This window comes from Leopardus geoffroyi, chromosome A2 (assembly GCF_018350155.1).
Source record: "Leopardus geoffroyi isolate Oge1 chromosome A2, O.geoffroyi_Oge1_pat1.0, whole genome shotgun sequence".
Lineage (NCBI taxonomy): Eukaryota > Metazoa > Chordata > Mammalia > Carnivora > Felidae > Leopardus > Leopardus geoffroyi.
The window spans coordinates 99,550,574-99,571,814 of NC_059331.1; the positions used below are offsets into that span (position 1 = coordinate 99,550,574).

Here is a 21,241-nt window from a genome sequence, read left to right on the forward strand (position 1 = left end):
TAAGTAACATAATTAGGACTTTGTTTCACCCTATTTAAATCCATCCTAGCTTCGCCCATCCTTCTAACCAGGACAAATGCTTGGAATCTGGATTCTGTTGTGTTGGCTACTTCCCAGTCAACTCACCCATGAATGTGTTAAGATATCTTTGTCCTTTCTATATAGATATTTAAAAAAAAGGGGGGGGGGTGCAAATCCACATCATGTACTGCTTGCCAATCAACCTACACTTTTGTATCTTGTCTACCCCCGAAACTGTTAAATGCCTAACTGAAAAGAAGAACCACAAAGTGGTTTTATACATGCAAAGTGATGCTCAGGACGATTAATCCATCAACTGCACATTTATTAAGGGCCAAACTATTGGCTTCCTCAGGGGAGATCCTTGGAGGCAGTGCCCAGAGAAAGTCCAAAACTCAGGATAGGACTCTCCAATCTTTCCACCTCCCCCAGCTTTTTCAAGGATGAAAAGTACAGTAGAATGCCAATATCCATGCACAGCATCCAGTCCTTCCCCTGTGATCATTACTGTGTGAGGGTAACACTTTCACCCGTTTGTTTCACTATTTTCACTTCCTTTTCCTCATTTTGCCTCCAAACCTTCCTAGGAGTTGTGCTAGTCATTTACTCCCATGCAGACAGTGTTTGGGAGATATTCAAATTAGATGCCAAATAACCAATTTAAATTAAGATCAGTTAAATCTTCTTCACATCTGGCTCTCCATATATAGTGAAAGAAACACTGCCATAATGCTGACTTTTTAAACAATCTCTTTAGAGTAATTTTTAATAAGCTGATACAATTCTTCCTCCCACAAATCGTGTTTTTTACTAAACCTATTAGTTTTTACTTTTACCCTCACCTCCCAAATATTCACATTTTAGAGCCAAACTTCAGTCTATTTTTTTGCTGGTAATACTTTTCCTTCAAAATGTTTCTCCCCTCATTATAAAATATTAACTGCTCATCATAGACAATATAGAAAAGCATTAGAAATTACAATTGCTTAATTTTCACCAGCTAGAGATAACCACTGCAACTGTACATGTTTTGGAACTTTTCCTTCATCAGTAGCATTAATAACCATTCCATGGTTGAGACCATCATTCTGTGGTTCTGAGTTATCCTTTTCTTCTCTTTAAATTCCTGGTATGTGGTTTTGTGGGGTTTCCTTGGGAGGTTGGAGTGGGGAAGGACTGGTATGGTCTAACATCTCTTTTATTACTCAGCCATATTGCCCAAATTTCCTTTCTATTTGTTGTTTCCAAAACTCTACCGCCATCTTTGGTCTTGGCAGTCCTGTGGATTAGGCCCCATATTCTCATTCTTCTCAAAGCTTTGTAATGACTTTACTTTCCCATTTTCCTCTCTCTGGTCAGCCTGGTTCCTCTTAAATAAAGCTGTTCAATGCTTCACTCATCTGATCAAACAAGGTACACCTGTCACCGTGCAACTTCCTTGATGAATGCTAAGCTGGGAACATCAACACCTTGAATATCACCTCTTCATTCATTTAACCCCCAAATACCACCCTTTCCACTGAGCATTCTTTAACCAGAAGGTAGACAGGCAGTGAATTCCACACAGCTGCACATTGTCTGCACTTTCTCCATGATGTTTTGGGTTTTCTTCATGCTCTTATATCTTGCCTATATCAGTGTTGCCTAATTCAGAAAATAAGCAACCAGGGGTCAGGAACCAGGGGCTAGAGAACACTCGGCAAAATCTTTGGCTGTCAGTTGGGGCATGTTTCTGGTGACACTGATTTGATTTTGCCAACTCACACAAAAAAGAAAACACAATGAAAAAGAGAAACGAGAGGCTCTGGGATATGCTGTCAGGCTCCTACTGGGAAAACAAACTCCATTTCTTGGAAAAATATATTAGAAACCAAAGCCAAGCTTTTAGTTTTCAAATAAAGATCTATAATTTTAGGGGGATACAACAGCGCTTAGTTGATAATTTTGTACTGGGATATTAAAATTTGAAAAAAGGAGAGGAAGACAGCTGCTAGCCCCTCTAATGTTATGTGCCTTCAATATGATCAAAAGGCCATGGGAAGACATGATCTGAAATTAGAAACATCCTGATCAAAACACAGACAAACAAGAACAAATCTAAGGGAAGAGTGGAGCTGCACCATGAAACACCAAAGGAAAAATGGTCAGGAGGATGCCGTATTTTTCCTACCTGGAATCAGACAATGTGGTCCAGTAATCTATGTGTGCTAGAGAGTGAACGTCAGACCGTGAAGAGAGGCCATAGGTTTCTAATTATTTGAGAAAAGGGAGAAGGAAAAGCCAAGAAAGAAAGCTACCCTATGGGGCCAGGGGTTTAGGAATAAATGAGGGAATAACCACACAAGTCCTGAGGAGGTAACACCTGCAGTACTAACGTAAGGAGGGAGGGGGACGAGGACGGCTGTGTCTCCTTGCCTCTCCTGGAGCCTGTACCCTTCCACAGCACAGCACCTCAGGCGTCTCCCTGCAGCAAATCACTCTCCAGGGTCAGGAGGTGCCCGTGGCCTCTCTCACACCACAGGCATCTAAGTCCAATTCCCAAGGAGAGCTAACTTTGCAAAAGGCTAGAGAAAAAGACTTCTTAAATTTCCCTGGCCTCCTCTCCCCACCACTGTCTTCAGGTCTAAGGCACAAAGGCAGGTGCCAATTTGTAAGGCTGCCTCAGGCAATACCTGACCTGTGGCTCCAGTGCAATGAAAAGGGAAGCAGGATGTGAAAAAGGCTTTTAAAGTTCCAACAGGGAGAATGTTTCTCTCCCAGATTCCTTGATAAATCCTTCACTTCACGGTGAATACCCATTCTCCAGTCTTACATCACAACACAAACCTGTCTGACTTGAAATCTACTTGTGCCACTTACAATTTTTATTAAGTGATCAGCCATTCTGAACAGGCAACTTTATAATAAAGGGCAACATTCCATGCTGTCCAACAGCCTGCGTCAGCAACACAAAAATCATTACTTTGGCCATTAAAAAATTAATGAATTACAAAGTGTGTGCCACCTAAAATCTTTAAATCTTCTTGCCCTATAAGAAAATCTACACATTTGCCTGCCTTAGGTCTTCCTCACTGGTTCTCTGGATGTCTCTGCCTTCAGACACTCTGGTTAGCCCCAAATTTCCTTTGTGCACACAGTAAAGTCACTTCGGGGGAAATTCATAAATACAATAATCAATCATCTAATCTCTTACTATTCATTAAAGCACTTTCTCCAAAGAGGGAAAATTGTTGTATTTTTTAATTTAGTGGGCCTTCTTAAGTAACAGACAGGAACAGTAAAAGGCATTTCAGGGGAGACCTATATATAAATAAACTAGAATCAAAACTCAGATCTAGTTTAATTATCCACTCTGGCTCCATTCCTATTTTGTACCATTCTAAACCCTCTCCATCATCATTCTACTTAAAGTCTAGAAAAAATTCTTCAAGGGTTGGTCTCATTTAACTTACAGTTAGGAGTCTAAAACTGACACAGGCCAGTTAGGCTCAGAGACACTGGCCATAGTATCACCATGGCATCAGAATTCTTTCTTTTGCTTCTCATGCTTTTTTTGATATGGACACTGTGGAAAGCCCAAGGGAGTTTAATCAGTTCTTAAGTTGCTGGAATCATCCACGCAAGTTTACTCTGGCAGCTCTGTCAGGCATGAAATTGTCAAAAGATAGAATACAACAGGATTTCTCTCTCTCTCTGACACACACACACACACACACACACACACACACACACACACACACACACAGCTAGCTAGCTATCTCCAATATCTTTTTTTCTTCTTTTAAAGCTCTTCATCTTGGATGGTATCACACCTACCCAATCAATCTGAGGAACAAAACAAGCCTTAAGAATGATTGCTGATAAAGAAGTCAGGGCCACAGCAGGTCTTTTTGCATGCTAATTCCTGCTTATTGTAGCTGTACCTGCAACTACAGCTCTAAACAGAACATTTCTAATACAGAGGAAGGTAATTACATTCACAAAGGCACCTCTGTGTCAGGGCCGGGCACCAGGAGCCAGCAGGTCTGGGAGACAGAGGCTTAACAGAGACTCCTGCAGTGAATGCACATTGTCTAGCATGGGGGAAAATGCCAGACGGAGGGACCTGCAGCATTCAAGACAACAGTGGTGCACCTTGTCTGAGGAGGTTATTTAATGCTTCTGGCACCTGTAGTAAGAGCCACCCCTCCTTTTCTACCTTACAGGTTTAGAATTTATTTGGCATGTATAATTGTATATTTTGATCCTGGAGCTACAAACAATGGGCAGCATGTCATGTCTTGATCCCTTAGCATGCCTCTTGGTTTCTCCCAAGTGAGTTAACCCTTGTATACACAGTCTGGCAGCACTGCTCCTGCCCAGTCAAGGGAGAGTTAGGCCCACGTGCCTGGGATTTAAACAGGGTGAGTTTCAGTATCTTGCTGGGAAATATCACTGGTGCCAAGACCCGTACGTGATTGTGTCACTGGTGTTAAAACCAAATGAACCAGCCAACAACTGGAGACTTGGTATCAGTGACACCGAAATTACTTCAATTTGAATATAAAATATCAAAACCTATTATTTAGTTTCATTAGGCCAGGGACTTTCAGGATATTGGTTTCTCCTTAATTTCACTGCAATTCTGACCAAAGCATCTTGGCAACTCAAGGTTTTTTTGTTTTTTTGTTTTTGTTTTTTGCAGGAAATGCCACTCCTATGTTGGTTCTGGTTCTCTACTCGTCTATTGCACACTGCTTTGTCACCAATGATGCTCATAGTCAGACAGGCTGGAAACCTAGTAGTGGCACAGTTTTATGACATGAAATTTTGGTCTCTGAGCATGTCACCTTCATAAATCTAATCTATAAAACACATCCACCTTTTCAATTTTTCTTTTCTTTCCTTTCTTGCCTTCTTTCCCCTGACATCTCCCTACTATTTGCAAGTTCCACAATCTGTTAGTACTCTAAGAGTTTATACCCTGGAAATTTTAATATACACACCCATGGTCTTTGTTAACTTCCTCCTGTATAATACATGCATTTTATACAACTTACATTATAAGCAACCCTCCCATCTTATGGTCATGTATTTTAATTCTAGCTTTAAAAACATGACACATTATAATTACCATTACACATATATTTAAATTCACACAATTCTACTTAGACTAAACATTTACCACTTTGTCATTCCTTCCTTACTGCATCTCAAAACTGTCATCTGGATCACGTTCCTTCTACCTGCAGTATTCTACAATTTCCTTTAGTAAGGGCCTGATGGTTATATACATTCTGAGTTTTGCTATGTCTTCATTTTATCCTTGTTCCCAGAAGACATTTTTACAGGGTCTAGAATTCTAGGTTGAAAGGTTTTTCTCTTTCACACACGGAAAACACCATTCCTATGTCTTCTGGCTTCCACTGTTCCTGTTTTTTTTTTTTTTTTTTTTAATTTTTTTTTTTCAACGTTTATTTATTTTTGGGACAGAGAGAAACAGAGCATGAACGGGGGAGGGGCAGAGAGAGAGGGAGACACAGAATCGGAAACAGGCTCCAGGCTCTGAGCCATCAGCCCAGAGCCTGACGCGGGGCTTGAACTCACGGACCGCGAGATCATGACCTGGCTGAAGTCGGACGCTTAACCGACTGCGCCACCCAGGCGCCCCTGTTCCTGTTTTTAAGTTAATTGTCAGTTCAACCATTCTCCTTTGAAGGCCATTTGCTTTTCTCTCTGGCCATCTATGAACTTCTCTTCAGCCTTGGTATCCAGCAGCTTCACTCTGACATGTTTAGTCTAGATTATTTTTATTTAATGTCCCACTTGCTATTTGTTGTACTTCTTGAATCTGTGGATTAATAGCTTTTAATAGTTGTGGAGAATTTTTAGCCATCATCTCTCTTTTCCTTCTGGTTTTCTTTTATACCTATTAAACCATCTCATACTTTCCTCTATGTCAATCTCCCTTTGTCTCTCATTGCTAAGTTCTAACTAGAATCTTCCAATTCACTAATTCTCTCTTCATCTGTGTTTAATCTGTTGTTAAAACCAGAATTTTGAAATGTTCAGTTTTAAATTTTAATCATTATAAATATTTTCACCCTTTTTAATTTCTTAAAACAAATAAAAAACACTAATTTTATTTTTGATAATTTTGAAATTTTTTTTTTAATTTTTTTTTTCAACGTTTTTATTTATTTTTGGGACAGAGAGAGACAGAGCATGAACGGGGGAGGGGCAGAGAGAGAGGGAGACACAGAATCGGAAACAGGCTCCAGGCTCTGAGCCATCAGCCCAGAGCCCGACGCGGGGCTCAAACTCACGGACCGCGAGATCGTGACCTGGCTGAAGTCGGACGCTTAACCGACTGCGCCACCCAGGCGCCCCGATAATTTTGAAATTTTAAGACTTAGTAGGTTTAAAATGTTGCCCGTTGTTTTTTGCTACCTTTTCTTAAAGTACCTTGTTGCCTTGTGTGACTTCAGATTTTAGACTATGAGCTGTTCAGTTTCCTTGCAACAATATCTATGAAAATTCTTTGAGGTCTGGGTTGAAGGTGGGCTCCTTTTGAGAAAATGTGTATTTGCTCCTGTCAGATACCTGTGGATACTACCAATTTAAGATTTTGCCAGCTTGAGAGTTTTCATATCACCCAAGAAACATAAATTCAGCATTCAAACCCATGTGAGACAAGGTTAAAATTCCTAATTACCTCTAGGGGAGGGAACCCTCTCCCTTTTCTTTCCCTCCAGAACCAAAGCAAGTTTCCTTATAGCCCAGAATAGTAAAAGTGAGCATTTTTACTTTGCCCTTACACTGAGGTTAGTATAACCCTTTGAGGGCCAGCTTTATGGAAGATGAACTTTTTCAGGACCAGGAATTGGATAAGGCAAGACTGGTCCCTAATATAGAGACTTGAAGGAGGCACTCAGTACCAGAGATGTTCAATACAAGGTCAGCACCCGAGACTAGGTGCCTCCTTACATTTTGTGACCTAAGTGTCTTGCTTGCCTCACCTTTTCTACCCCTTTCTTTTAGACTTAGCACTTTAGGCAGTACCTGGTTGTCCCTTGGGACATCAAAAATTAATGCTCAAGTTCAGGTGTTTGGCAAATGCCTTGAAGGCCAAAGCCAGCTTTAGGGTTCTGCTTATCCCACCTAAATTTTGGCTTGAATATTCCTCACTAGCTCATGAATTTGAAAAGGCTTGAACAAAATATATTAAAGTATATTTTCGATTTTTATTTGTTTTCAATGGGATGATCAGTTCAAATATCCTAACTGCCAATGGCTCAAAACCCTATGGGGAGAACTTAATACCTTAAAGAGGAGATGCTCAAGCTGGCTTGTTCTTGACACATTCCCTCAACAAGTTTCCTTCAAAATGTTGCAGTATTACACAGGCAATGCCCTTGATAATTCCTTTTTAACTTTTTCTCCTTGATGTAGATTTCAAAGTCCAAAGAGAAGGAAAAAGCTCTTTATTCCAATATCCTTCAGCACATTCAATGAAGGCCACTTCTCTGCATCATCAATCATTATGGCTGATCAGCTAGTTGAGCTGGGTATTCTCTTCGTGTTCTATCTTCCTACATGCCACTCTTCTTGAAGAAAATGACTTTTCAGAGAAAAGGAGACTGTACTAAAAAAAAAAAAAAAGTCATGGGATGCCTGGGTAGCTCAGTTAGTTGAGTGTCCAACTTCGGCTCAGGTCATAATCTCACAGATTTTGAGTTAGAGCCCTGCATTGGGCTGTCTGCTGTCAGTGCAGAGTCCACTTTGAATATTCTGTCCCCACCCCCCCCCCCCACACACACTCCTGCCCCACTCATGCTCCCTCTCTCTCAAAAATACACAAACATTAAAAAAAACATAGTCAACATGTGCCATCTTAAATATGGATCTGTATCAGAATTCTGCCACTGCTCACCAACAGAAGGACACTGTAGGAACAAGAATACAGGCTTTGGAGTCAGAAACCTGAGCTCAGTTCATCACTCTGCCACTTAGCTAGCTGGTATTCGGTACAAGTTCGTAAAATCTCTGTACCTCAAGTCCCTCATTTATTAAATGTGAGTAACATTTTTACTGACGTAAGAATTTGGATCCAACAAATGGTATGAAGTACTCAGTATAATCCTTAGCAAAAGGATTTTTCCATAAAAGGTGACAATGAAAAGGTAATTACCATTATCAATGAAAAGCACACTGCCCTGTTGCAGCAGAAAATGGAAACAGCTAATATATTCTTTAAACAACTTGCAGCTGAGGTATGATTACTATATGGTTTCATACCTGAATCACAGTAGAGTTCTATATGTATCAGGCTAAGAGCCAGTCTTTTATTTGGCAAAAGACCTAATCCTACCAAAAAGTTTACACTGGTTTGCTAAATGATCATACTCCACATGGGACTGGTGGGCTGTCACATGGCATATTATCTCCTTAATTTTACAGTCAATAAATATTTCTTAAACTGGATACCTTTTAAATGCATACTTTAGTCACAATTAGAAACAAGATAAATGAAAGGACAGATTAGCAGAAATGTGTCTATCACTTCTAGAAAATATATTCAGAGCACTCTATCAACAATGGACTAGTAGCATAATTTTCAATACTTTTAAACATGAAAGACCACACATTTTATTCTAAAAGTGTAATTAAAATAAGAAAGTATTGTGTTCAAACTAATCCTGCATGCACTTGGCAAAAAAACAGAAACAGAAGAAACTCACAACAAAAGAATAAAACGCGACCTTGGTAAAAATGTTTGCCTCTGGAAAAATAGGTTATCTGTGGGACTAGGAGGCCAACATTTTATTGCTATTTACTCTTTTCTATCTGAATTTTCTTCTTTTAAAAACTATTTTTCCTACCAAAATTAATTTTTAACAAACTCTATGACAGTAATTATTAAAGAACTATGATGCTACATGTTTATATTCTCTCACTTCCCTTAGTACTGGTTATTTTGAAGGCAATGGTACCATATTCATCTTTGTAACTCCAGCTCCTAGTAGAGAGTTAGCCCTCAACAAATATTTGGTCAACAAATGGAAAAATGATAAGAAAATTAATCATTTTCTAATACTTTTTATTTTCTTTTCTTTATGAAGTACTAAATTATAATTGCAATACAGTTAGCATACAGTGTTATATTAGTTTTGGGTGTAAAATAGAGTCATTTTCTAATATTTTTTTAAAAGTATATTTATTTTCAGAGAGAGAGCATGAGCAGGGGAGGAGCAAAGAGAGAGGGGGAGAGAGAGAGAGAATCCCAAGCAAGCTCCATACTGTCAGGGCAGAGCCTGATGTGGGGCTCAAACTCACAAACTGAGAAAATGACCCAAGTCAAAATCAAGAGTTGGACACTTAACTGACTGAGCCACCTAGGCACCCCGATTTTCTAATATTTTTAAGAATCTTTTCTAGTCCCCTTTAGCACACTCAATTCCTTTGAGTAGTGTTTTATAAAAATAATTATTTTTCAAGTTGTCTCCTTTTATTTGGTTTTCTAAAGTCCAAAGAAGAATGCATGACCTAGAGATAGCTGTTGAGCACACAGCAGGGAAAATTACCTAGGACTGGGGCAGAGTGGAAGGAGCTAGATATCTCTGCAAGAATCTATTAGTTGACATGCTATAATTTAAAATTAATAATAACTAACACATCATGCAAACTATGTGCTCAGTTCTAGCCTATGACTTTTAAATGCATTATTTTAGTAAATCCTGACAACAATCCTGTGAATATGTAGGTTCTATTACTATCCTCTTTCTACAAATGATGGCAGCTGAAACACGGCAACAGAAAGATTTAAAAAGTTTTTTTTTGTTTGTTTTCTCTTAATTCAACCTTTAAACATAATATGGACAACATCATATGATTTCCATTATTATTTCAAGTTCACACCATATTAGATACAAACCCCAGCCCCTTGAGGTATTTGATATCCTCTTGTGAATTTCTAACCAGTATCACTTTACATTAATGCCATCCCTTCTCCCCACCATCCCTGGCTTACAGCCCCCTAAAAGGCTACCCAGCCTTCAGTCTTGCCCTCCTACATGGCACTGTCCACACTGAAACTGAATTATCCTTCTTCAAATGCAAACCTGACCATGGCATTTGTCTTTGGCTTCCACTGGTGAACGATGACTCCTCCCTTAAGGCTCTCTCCCTCCCAGAAAGCCTTCCAGACCTTGCTGTGGAGTTAGCCCCACCTCCCTTAGAACCTGTGCACACCCCTGACAGCCCTTCCCAACTGCATATATGTTGTACTCCGAGGGTCTTTTTACCGGTGTGACCACCCCACGAGATGGTAAACTTCTGATACAACCATGCACTTCTTATTTATGTTTGTATCCCCGGCACCCAGGGCAGAGCTTGCTGGGTGAAGGAATGGATGCCTCTGAAAAGGAGAAAGCAAGCTCTCATATAATTAGCTGCTTTCTTTACAGTTGACGTCCCACCATCATAGTCTTTGGTCATTACTTGCCAAAGTAATTCACTCACTATCTGTGCTCTAATATCCTTGTTTATAACTTGGAAACACCTGGCTTTTGTTTACCACTCATTTGCTCAACAAATATTTATCAAATGTCTATTTATGTGTCAGAAACTGTTATACAAGGTAGGTCTCTGGTATCAAAGTACACTCTAGATGAGCAGACACACATACCCAGGGAGACTATGACAGCAAGTGATGTGGCTGTCTTTCTGAGCAAGCGTCTGTTGACCTAAGATGTGAAGGGAAGAATGTTTAGGCAGAGGGAAAAGCAAGAGGGAGTGAACTTGGGATATCTGAATAAAAGAAAGGCAGCCAGTGTCGCTAGCAGAGGATGGTACAAAATGGAGGGTGGAGAAGATAGGGCCACAGGGAAGGAGCTGGGGTTCTATTCTAGGTGCAACAGGAAGCTGCTAGATGGTTTTCCATTAGGAAGACATGGTTTCTGTAGGGCACACTCGTGTCTCATTTCCTCTGGTTTCTGCTTAATAAGATCTCATGTGAGAGGCTTTCCTGATCACCTATTAAATGCACCCCCTGGGGCACCTGGGTGGCTCAGTTGGTTAAGCGGCCGACTTCGGCTCAGGTCATGATCTCGCGGTCCGTGAGTTCAAGCCCTGCGTCAGGCTCTGTGCTGACAGCTCAGAGCCGGGAGCCTGCTTCAGATTCTGTGTCTCCTTCTCTCTGACCCTCCCCTGTTCATGCTTTGTCTCTCCCTGTCTCAAAAATAAATAAAACGTTAAAAAAATTTTTTTTAAAAATGCACCCCCTGTCCCACATCCCATCCTGCCTTGAGCCTTTTCCTCACCCTCATCTGCCTCTTTTTTCTTCAAAGTCTTAACACCCACCTGATGTCAGAGATTTGTTTTTGTTGAACTGCGTGTAGGTGACACACAACGTGATAGTTTCAGGTGTACAACATAGTGATTCACCATCTCTAGATGTTAGTGCTGTGCTCACGACTAGCGTAGCCACCATTTGTCACCATACAACACTATTACAATGTCACTAACTATATTCCCTATGCTGTACCTTTTATCCCCATGGCATATTCCCGGCATAACTGGAAGCCTGTTATCTCCCACCCCTTCACCTGTCTTGCCCATCTCTGCCACTCCCCACCCCACCTCTCACCAAATTTACTTTCTTGATGGCTTTTTCTACCCACCAAACGTTGAACAGGGACTTGGCTCTTCACAGCCGCATCCGAACCTACCAGAGTAGTCAGCTTTCATTAAAAGTATGTGGAGTGAATTAATTAATCTGATTTACATTTTAAACAGACCAACTCTGGCTGCTGTGGGGACAACGGATTTAAGGGAGTCAAGAGTCAAAATGAATCAATCCATGAGGAGGCTTTCACAGACACCCAGATGAAAGATAAATGTGGGAGATGTAAGACGGTGAGAACTACCACCTTGGTGGCTGTAAAACCATGTAATGGCCCTTGATGTTAGAAAATTAGCAGGGCACAAGTGTCTGCAAAGTAATGATGGGACAACTGTTTTCTTCAGGTGGGGTCAGGAACTCAGAAAAATAGGTATTTTTAAAAGCTCCTAAATTGAGTATTCTTGTGTGCTCATACACTATCAAGCTCAAATTGATAAACTGATGTCATCTGACAACATCTATTCACACTGAAACTATGCACATGCCCCTTGACCTAGACATTTTCATTGCTAGGAATTTATCATTTGCATATACTCACAAAATTATGTCAAAATACACTGTAGGGGATATTCACCTTGTCATTGCTTATAGTATCCCCAAACTAGAAACAACACAAACATTCATCAATAGGAAACTTCTTAGAAAAACTTTAAAAAAAAAAATGTACACAGCTATTAAGTACAACGAAGAAAGAGTTTTAAGGTCTACTGCATGCACTTGAAACTCCTATAACATTGTGTGCCAACTATACATTTCAACTTAAAAAAGATATATGGTGTATTTAGAGATATTCTATTTGGGGAGCCTGGGTGGCTCAGTTGGTTAACATCTAACTCAAGTCATGATCTCACAGTTCGTGGAATCGAGTCCCACATCGGGCTCTGCACTGACAGCGGGGAGCCTGGTTGGGATTCTGTCTCCCTATCTCTGCCCCTCCCTGGCCTGCTCCCTTTTTCTCTCTCAAAAAATAAATAAATAAGCATTAAAAAAAAAATATTCCCTTTGTGTTAAAGTGTGCACACACACATACAACATTGAAACTGATACAATTTGTGATAGATACACAGAGAGAAAAGGAGATAAATACGGATGTAGATTTTTTTTTTTTTAATTTTTTTTTCAACGTTTATTTATTTTTTTTGGGACAGAGAGAGACAGAGCATGAACGGGGGAGGGGCAGAGAGAGAGGGAGACACAGAATCGGAAACAGGCTCCAGGCTCTGAGCCATCAGCCCAGAGCCTGACGCGGGGCTCGAACTCACGGACCGCGAGATCGTGACCTGGCTGAACTCGGACGCTTAACCGACTGCGCCACCCAGGCGCCCCTAGATTTTTTTTCTTAAGGATATGTAAGAAAATAGTGGTTACCTTTTGAAGAGAGAAGGAAGCAGTAAGGGTTTGAGAGTCTTACTTTTTCACATACCTTTTGAATTATTTGATTTTTTTTAAAGGTAAACTTCTATTTTAAACACACACAAACAACATCTCTTTGAGATAATTAGCAGAATAAGAATGTACTGATGTATCACTACTTGCTTTCTGATTTTACGGAGAGCAGCTCCAGTGACTGATTTATACACACTATGTGAATGAACACACACACATACTTGCATGTAGATGAAAATTGTATTTGAATGCTCTGTTAAATGCAGAGGGACAAATGCCTTTGGTGAGAACACAGTCGATACGGCTCCTATTCCTAAGTGACCACCTTCCAGGCTGGAGTGTAATTTGTGATTACATAATCTGAAAGCAGTTTTCAACAATGCTTGATATCCTGGCTGTCACCGCTTCACGGACCATGTTTTTGCCCTCACAAAGCACCATGAACTTGTCCATCGCTTAAGGAAGCAACTTTTTAGCCTATATCAGCTGTGTTGCCCTTATTAATGTTAAATGATGTTTCCTTCCATTACTACAGTGTAAACCATTCCCTCGTCAAAGCCCTGTTGGCTCCTATGGGCAAGGTACCATTCAAAAGATGCATACCACTTTCTTTTCTATGACGGAATTGATTTTATTTATGTTCCAGGGGCTTATGCAATAAACAAAATTTATGTAGGGAAAGGGAAATACATGCTCATATATTCTTAAGAAAAGTAATATATGTTGTAGTTTTTTTTTTTTTAAACTACATTATATTCAAATAGCTCGTTCAGTGGCAGTTAATTTTCTTGCCTTTACTTCAATTACCTACCTAGTCTGCACTGTGACTAAATCTCCCTAAATGTTACCAAAAGGTGGGGGGGGGGGGGGCGGGGGGGGCGGGGAGCTTTGTTTGCAGAGTTCACTATATCTGTTCTAAACCATTTCTAACCTCAGGAATGTGAAATGTTTACCAAATCCACTTTTTTTTTTCAGTTGTAAATGTATTTCTAAAGAAAACGTCCTAATTACCATTTACTGGGAAGTCACAGAATACTTGGGTAATTTGCAAGTCAATTCAGGAGAAAAAGAGAAAGACTGGTTAAGTCCAATTTAGGTGAGGTTAAACAGCAGGCCTAAACACACAGACAGAGCCACTCACCACACACTCCTCCCGGGTCTTACATTGTCATGTAAACAACAGCAAACAAAAGATTCAAGGGAAAGAAATGAAGATCACCAGTCCCCACTAAAACCGGGACAGTAGTTCTCTTTTTAAAGACCCACCTGCAGGGACACATACCAAGTTCTACATTGTTAGGTCACTCCAGGCCATTTCCATTTTTCTGCCCAACTTAAAAAGACTAGAGACAGAGGGGCACCTGGGTGGCTTAGTCGGTTGTGGGCCTCCAACTTCAGCTCAGGTCATGATCTCATGGTTCATGAGTTCGAGCCCCGCGTCGGGCTCTGTGCTGACCGCTCAGAGCCTGGAGCCTGCTTCAGATTCTGTGTCTCCCTCTCTCTCTGCTCCTCCCCTGCTCATGCTCTGCCTCTCTCTATCTCAAAAATAAATAAAAACATTAAAAAAAAATTTTTTTAGAGACAGAGAAAAACCTTTATGACTAAAAAGCACTACCCCGAAACAAAATCACAGCAAATCATGGAAATGCTAAAGTCCCAAAGCTCCAATGCTTCAGCATTCCCCAAAGGGATGGATCTTGACTTGCTAAAAGATTTCTGAGCAGGGAAGGGTGGGGTCAGATGAGCAAAACTGGAGAGGAGAGATTCGCAAGAAACAAAACCCGTGGCTGGAACAGGGGAACATAAAGGAGGGTCACCGAGGGTGATAATGCCGGACTGAGCCAACAGAATGGAGAGGTGAGCTCTGCTGAGTGAAGTCTAGACTCAGTCTTAGTGAATTTGGCCGCTGACACCAATGGCCTGCAGAAAGGATGGGACTGCAGAGTTGCACAGACACCCGAGTTTCCAGAAGCTCAAAGTGTTAGTGACTTCACTTGGTAATTACCAATACTCCAAAAGCAGCGTTTTGTAAGGCAGCAACAAGCCCCATGGAATGCCTCTGAACTGGATTAAACCACCAGGCTAGTAATTAAACTACCTTTATACGGGAGAGGTCTCTTGCTCAAACTTGAGCAATCCTGCTCATTTCAGGAAAGCAGTGGAAACAAGAAACTTCTGAGCCTCGGTTTCAGCCCAGATACCCGTCATCGGCAGCTTCTATTTTCCGAACTGCAAAATCAGGAGACCAACTTCTTGTAAGGGGTGTTAGCAGGGATTTAGATTTTGAAATACTGTGAAGATGAAAAGGACTCTCAGTCTTATATCATTTGCAGGTAGTTTAACAGTCTCCGTTTCTGTGTCAGCAAACAAGTTTTTACCATTTTATCTTTCGAGACGTTTCGATAGCAGTCATTGCCATAGTACCTAAGTGCTTTTCACCAGACAACCTGCTGAAAGACTGCTTGGCATCTTGTCAAAATGATGTACGTGCTGCCACGCTTGCTACAGTCTGCAGAGAGCCTAAAAATTTAGAAAAGACGACTCTTCTTCAAATTTATCAGTGCTGTGCTTTGTGATAATACTGCTTGTTCCTTTACAGCTAGAGAATAATTTGGTAAGTGAAATGCCTCTAACAGTGTGCTCCCTGCACAACCATAGGCTGAGTATTTTGGGCACTAACAAAATCTGCATGCTTATTCCTAACCACACATGCCTAAATATAAGGCAAGTTTTCCCCCCTAAAACTAACCCCAGAAAAGGTGTGTCACATTATATTCAAGTCTAACAAAGTCTTGGATCATGGGGTACAATCACTTGACCTTGAGAAGTACAGAGTAGCATTTGGGGACAGGCGGATTTGCCTGCAACAACCTCAATCATCACTAACACTGGATGTTTATACCAAAATCACCTCCAAAACTTGAATTAAAGAAAAGGGGAGGGGTGAGTATTCCTGGGGGTAGGATCTCATAAATGCTGAATGTCAAAACAAGGCATTTTACACGGACTCTCAAAAGCAATACGATAAGTTGTTTATGGGACCAGGTATGTCCATTCAGGATGAACTGGGAAGAGGAAAAAAGAAACAACTGTCCTCATGCTGTGTGTCTGTGGGATAAAATTTCCAGGGACAATGCTGTACACGGAGCCCAAAAGTGCTTCACCCTGCCAGCGTGGGATAAAAACGCAGACAATGTACTCGGCAAGACCATGTGAATGGTTGATTCACAAGGTGGCGATCCAAACACTGATTCAAAATGCTTACAAAGAGTTTGAATAAAATATTTCTTGATATGTATGGACAGAAAAAAGTAATATCAATTTCCTATGATGGGAATTTGTATGTTTGTGTGTAAATAAATAAAAACTATTTTGAGTAAACATCTGACTTCAGGTTTATTTATCCCTAAAACTTTACTTAGTCAAGTTGGCCGTGAAAAATTTTTTTAACTTTCTTACTGAAAAATTGTAAACACCTTATGTTTGATAAAGCCTTATGGCTGGGGATATATGGAGGTAGTTCTAGGATATTCCAGTTCAACTTCTTGGTAGAGGAGTGTGAATAATAAATTTCAAGAATTTTCTGAAAGCCTGGTTTTGCAATTATTCTGAAAAACTATTTTCTAAATGACAATTGATTAAGATTCAAAATAATTAAGACAAAGGCATATATATGGACAGGGTTGGAATATACAGGATCAGAAAATAAATTCCCAATCTAGTATGGGCTTCTCCTTTAACTGAGCTCAGTTTATCTTCTGAAAAATGGTACCCTGTGATCTTTGTTTCTATCCTTCACAGAGGACAGCACTGAGAATTAGCTTTTTGTATGGGTAACAAATCCAAATAAAGCTCCAGCCACTGTTGCTGCAAAGAGCTAACTGCTGAGCAATACTCACATCATAGTCATCTGTGATTAGTATATTTTGAGGATGGCTTTAAAAAAAAAATTTTTTTTAATGTTTATTTATTTTTAAGAGACAGAGAGAAACAGATCACAAATGGGAGAGGGACAGAGAGAGATGGAGAGACACAGAATCCTAAGTAGGCTCCAGGCTCTGAGCTGTCAGCACAGAGCCTGACGCGGGGCTTGAACTCACAAAGTGCAAGATCATGATCGGAGGTGAAGTTGGACGCTTAATCGACTTAGCCACCCAGGCGGCCGTCAAGGATGGCTTTTTGATAGCATGCATGAAGGCACCCTATGGGCCCCAGCAGAATGCCTTCTCCAGGTACCAAAATGTGAGGAGTCAATTTCATGCTGACGAGAAGTTTATTTACAAAGTTCACCCCATCTGCTAATTTAGGAAATGAACACAGATCAAGTAAATGACTAAAAGGACAGTTACCTTGTAGATCCCAAAGAACCCCAGGTCCCTTACGACAGACAGGGCACTGACTCGGGGACCAGTAGTGATCTCTCCAGCCACTTGCAAACGGATCTTGACGATTTCTAAAGGATTTGTGAAAATCACCTGGGAGCCTCCTGCCTAGAAAAAGAGAAAAAAGTAAAGATTTAGGATCACAGAAGAGTAAGGGTAAGGAAGGTCGGGAAGAGGGTGTGATTATCCTCTATGGAGCTCAGAATATTCTATCTTCAAGAGACTGTAGTTTTCCATCCTTGTTCCATCAATTACAACAGGGACTAAGATGGGGCACCTGGGTGGCTCAGTCAGTTAAGCATCTGACTTATCTCAGGTCATGATTTTGTGGTTCATGAGTTCAAGCCCCACATCGGGCTCTAGGTTGACAGCTCAGAGCCTGCACCTTGCTTTGGATTGTATCTCCCCCGCCCCCCATATCTCTCCTGCTTGCACTCTGTCTCTTTCTCTCTCTCAAAAATAAATAAACATTAAAAAAGAAAAAAGACAGTGACTATGAGTCTGAATCAAAATACAGTTACTGCCAAGGAGGAGGTCTTGGGTACTGAGGTCCTATTTCCCTCATGCAGACGTTGAAAGAGGGCAAAGAGGAGAGACAGATGTCTCGTGGCTTCACCAAAGTCCTTGCATGGAAATGAAATGGATTCCCTGAAGCACAAACAACTGCCATCACAGGGCTCAAAGCCAAGGGCACAAAGGCAGCACTAAAATGAAAATCAAATAGTATCCAAATAAAGAGACACAAACCTGCTTGTCAGAATAGGAGGAGATAGGGAGGACACAGGTTCTCCCGTGATGGACTCTATGATTCTGGCAATGATTCAAGAATTGCCAGAGAACACGTAAACTTAGATGAAAGCTATTTTGTCTTCTCTTAAAAAATCAGATCCATCATCAAACACCATTTCATGGAGCTGCATATTCTTATAATTTTATGTATGTATTACCTGTGTATAGATTAATCTTTTTATAGGAGATAAATGTCAAAGTAGTAAAAATATGCATCAAATCAATTATGCCCCAAACTCTGAGCAATGTGTATTATTTCATTCCAGCAGTGGCTGGGTGCCCCGTCTACGAGATCATCAGTGGAAATCTTTAAAGTGGACTTGGGGCACCTGGGTGGTTCAGTCAGTTAAGCATTTGGCTCTTGACTTCAGCTCAGGTCATGATGTCATGGTTCATGGGTTTGAGCCCCGCATCAGGCTCTGTGCTGGCAGCATGGAGCCTGCTTGGGATTCTCTCTCTCTCTCTCTCTCTCTCTCTCTCTCTCTCTCTCCCTCTCTCTGTACCCCTGCCCTGCTTGTGTGCTCTGTTTCTCTCTCTCTCAAAATGAATACGCTTAAAAAAATAAAAGTGAAAAGAATAAAACGTACTTAAACAATAAAGTGTATTATAAGGGAAGTTTTAAGCTAGTTATTTTGAAGCTCAGCTTGTATTTATTATACGCAATTACATTCTTTCTCACTGTACTTTAGCCTGTTATTTCTTGTCACAAATATATTAAATTTTTATTTCTTCCAAACTAAGGTTGACACACAGTATAGTTCAGAATCTTTATTACCTAGTGACGCCACCACGCTAGACCAGATATGGTGCTGATATTTTACAGCTCAGTAGATGCCATCACGGTAACAAGCATAATTTGGATTAATATTGTACAAAACTACTTCTTATTAGATTCTCTGACCCCATTAACCAATGTATGTGCCCTCATAAAATGGCCAGTACTAATCAACACTGGAGAAACAAAGATGATCTTGAAATTATAATTCACTTGGAAATAAAAATTAGATACAATATAAATATCCAACGATGAGAGATGGATTAAATGAACTTGGGTATGTCATGCAATGGAGATACTATGCTGCCAACGAAAATACTGTGGAAAAGGTCCCATATATACTGGGAAGTATAAACTCTCATGTTCAAATGCATGTACAGCTTCCCCCCCCCCGTTATCCCTTACCGTCGTGTAGAAAATACACCAATGTAGTGCTTTTTAGGTGGTAGGATTACAAGTGGTTTATTTTCTTTTCTGCTGTATTTCTTATTTCTTCTACACAGATTATATATTACTTCTATAAAGAAAAATAAATACCTCTGCATAACTTATCTGATATGTATAGCAATGTTAGCTAAAAAAAGTAAAGAAATATGTTCATCCATTAATTCTCTACAAATCAAACTGTTTTTTTTTATTTTTACCAACTTGATATCTTAATCAAGACACACTTGATCTTAAAAACAGACCAAGCCCACCCCTCTCACCACATTACAACTGTTTAGAAGGCAGCAGTATGGTCCAGTGTCTTGACGGCCACACAGACCACCTCTCCTTGCTTACTTGTTTCACCCCTCACCTTTGGCTCTCCTACGTGACTCTCAGGAGGTGGGCCAAACAATCCTGGCAGGAAAAAACCTAGGTTAGATTCATCAAAAGTTCCAAGAAAGGCCCTTAGATAGCGGGAAGGAGAGCATGAGGCGATATGCCCAGAGGCTGGTGTGTTCTTCTGGTCCCACAGACATTTGGCTCCCTCTTCTCTGGCTCAGAACAGCTGTTCTTTGCTCCCACACTGCTGGGACCTGCGGGTAGGCAGAAAGGCCAAGTCCCCACCTGTCTACAGCAACTCAGTATTTCAGTATTTTGTGGGTTTGCACCTGCATCTTTCCACATGACATAAGGGAGTTAAAGTTGTCAGAAGGAAGGGAGGAAATGGACCTGGCTTAGTAACAGCACCAATGGTACAATGAGGATTATGCCTGTGCTTCCTGACCCAAGCTCTTGAGTTGCAAAAATGAATACAAAATAAATATGTAAAAATTGTTTTATGGGAGCAGAATGAGAAAGATTTGCTGAGCTGGAATTAATCCAATCTGAGGCTGATTTATAAAAGTCCCAATGTGGGTAACAGCATCTCTATCAAGGGCAGAACGGACAGGAGTCTGCATTGTCGATCTTCTTAAAGAACAGCACAGGAATGCAAGGCACACTCATCAACAGCGGCTGCAGAGGCACCTGCGCGCATGTGCACACTGAGTCCCTGTCCCATTTGTCAAACCACCTCACTCAATATGAGGCTTGCGGAGATGGCAAACGGACCACAGCCAGCACGATGTCTGTGACACAGTAGTGTCACCATAGAGTTTTTTTCTCCTCTCTCCCAAAGTGATGGTGCCCCTCTGTGCTGCATGTTATGATCACTTGCAAAGCTCTGAAAAAGTACTGGCTTCCAAATCCTACTTCAGATAAATAAGAAATTCTGCAACTGCTCTTTAAAAAACCTGATTAAGATGTGCAGTGAGATTTCAGAATCGCTGTACTTCACTGGATCACCTCCATGATTCCTTTAAATTCTGAGAGGCTGCTTGACAGGCTTACTTACAGCTGTGACTTCTAATTCCAGTTCTCCAGTTTCTTTCAGAGGGCAACTTTTATGTTTCACATCTGACCTCACAACAAACTTTTTGTACGTCTCCAAGTTGTGCCGTTATTAAAGGGTATAATCCTTAGGCACAGAATCGCTGTCTTACTCGTTACCTTATATCTGCACTAAGAGTTGTAAAAGTTAATGTTATATACAAAATAAGAACTTAATACTCAATTCCCTGACTCCCAGCCAATCGATAGATACCAATTCTTTTAGCACGGCACAGTGAATTCTAATCACTAAGGACAATGCAAAAGTCAAATCCACTTGAGACAGCTGCAGGGAACAGACGCAGTGGGAAGGAAGTGTAGTGATACTGAGAAAAAATAATGAGGTACTCCTGGCTTCGGGTGGGCTCA

General features: G+C 40.7%; 1 protein-coding gene across 6 annotated transcripts in view; it reads right to left on the reverse strand.

Annotated features, from left to right (window-relative positions):
* SLC25A13 (solute carrier family 25 member 13) overlaps positions 1–21,241 on the reverse strand; it is a 192,118-nt gene that overhangs the window by 14,353 nt on the left and 156,524 nt on the right. For 5 of the 6 annotated variants that reach the window (XM_045494856.1, XM_045494857.1, XM_045494861.1 and 2 more), the window contains one exon: positions 17,419–17,559. The exons of the other annotated variant lie outside the window; for it this stretch is intronic. In XM_045494856.1, the coding sequence (XP_045350812.1) occupies positions 17,419–17,559 (141 nt within the window). The remainder of the gene's footprint in view (positions 1–17,418; positions 17,560–21,241) is intronic. 6 annotated transcript variants of the gene reach the window in all.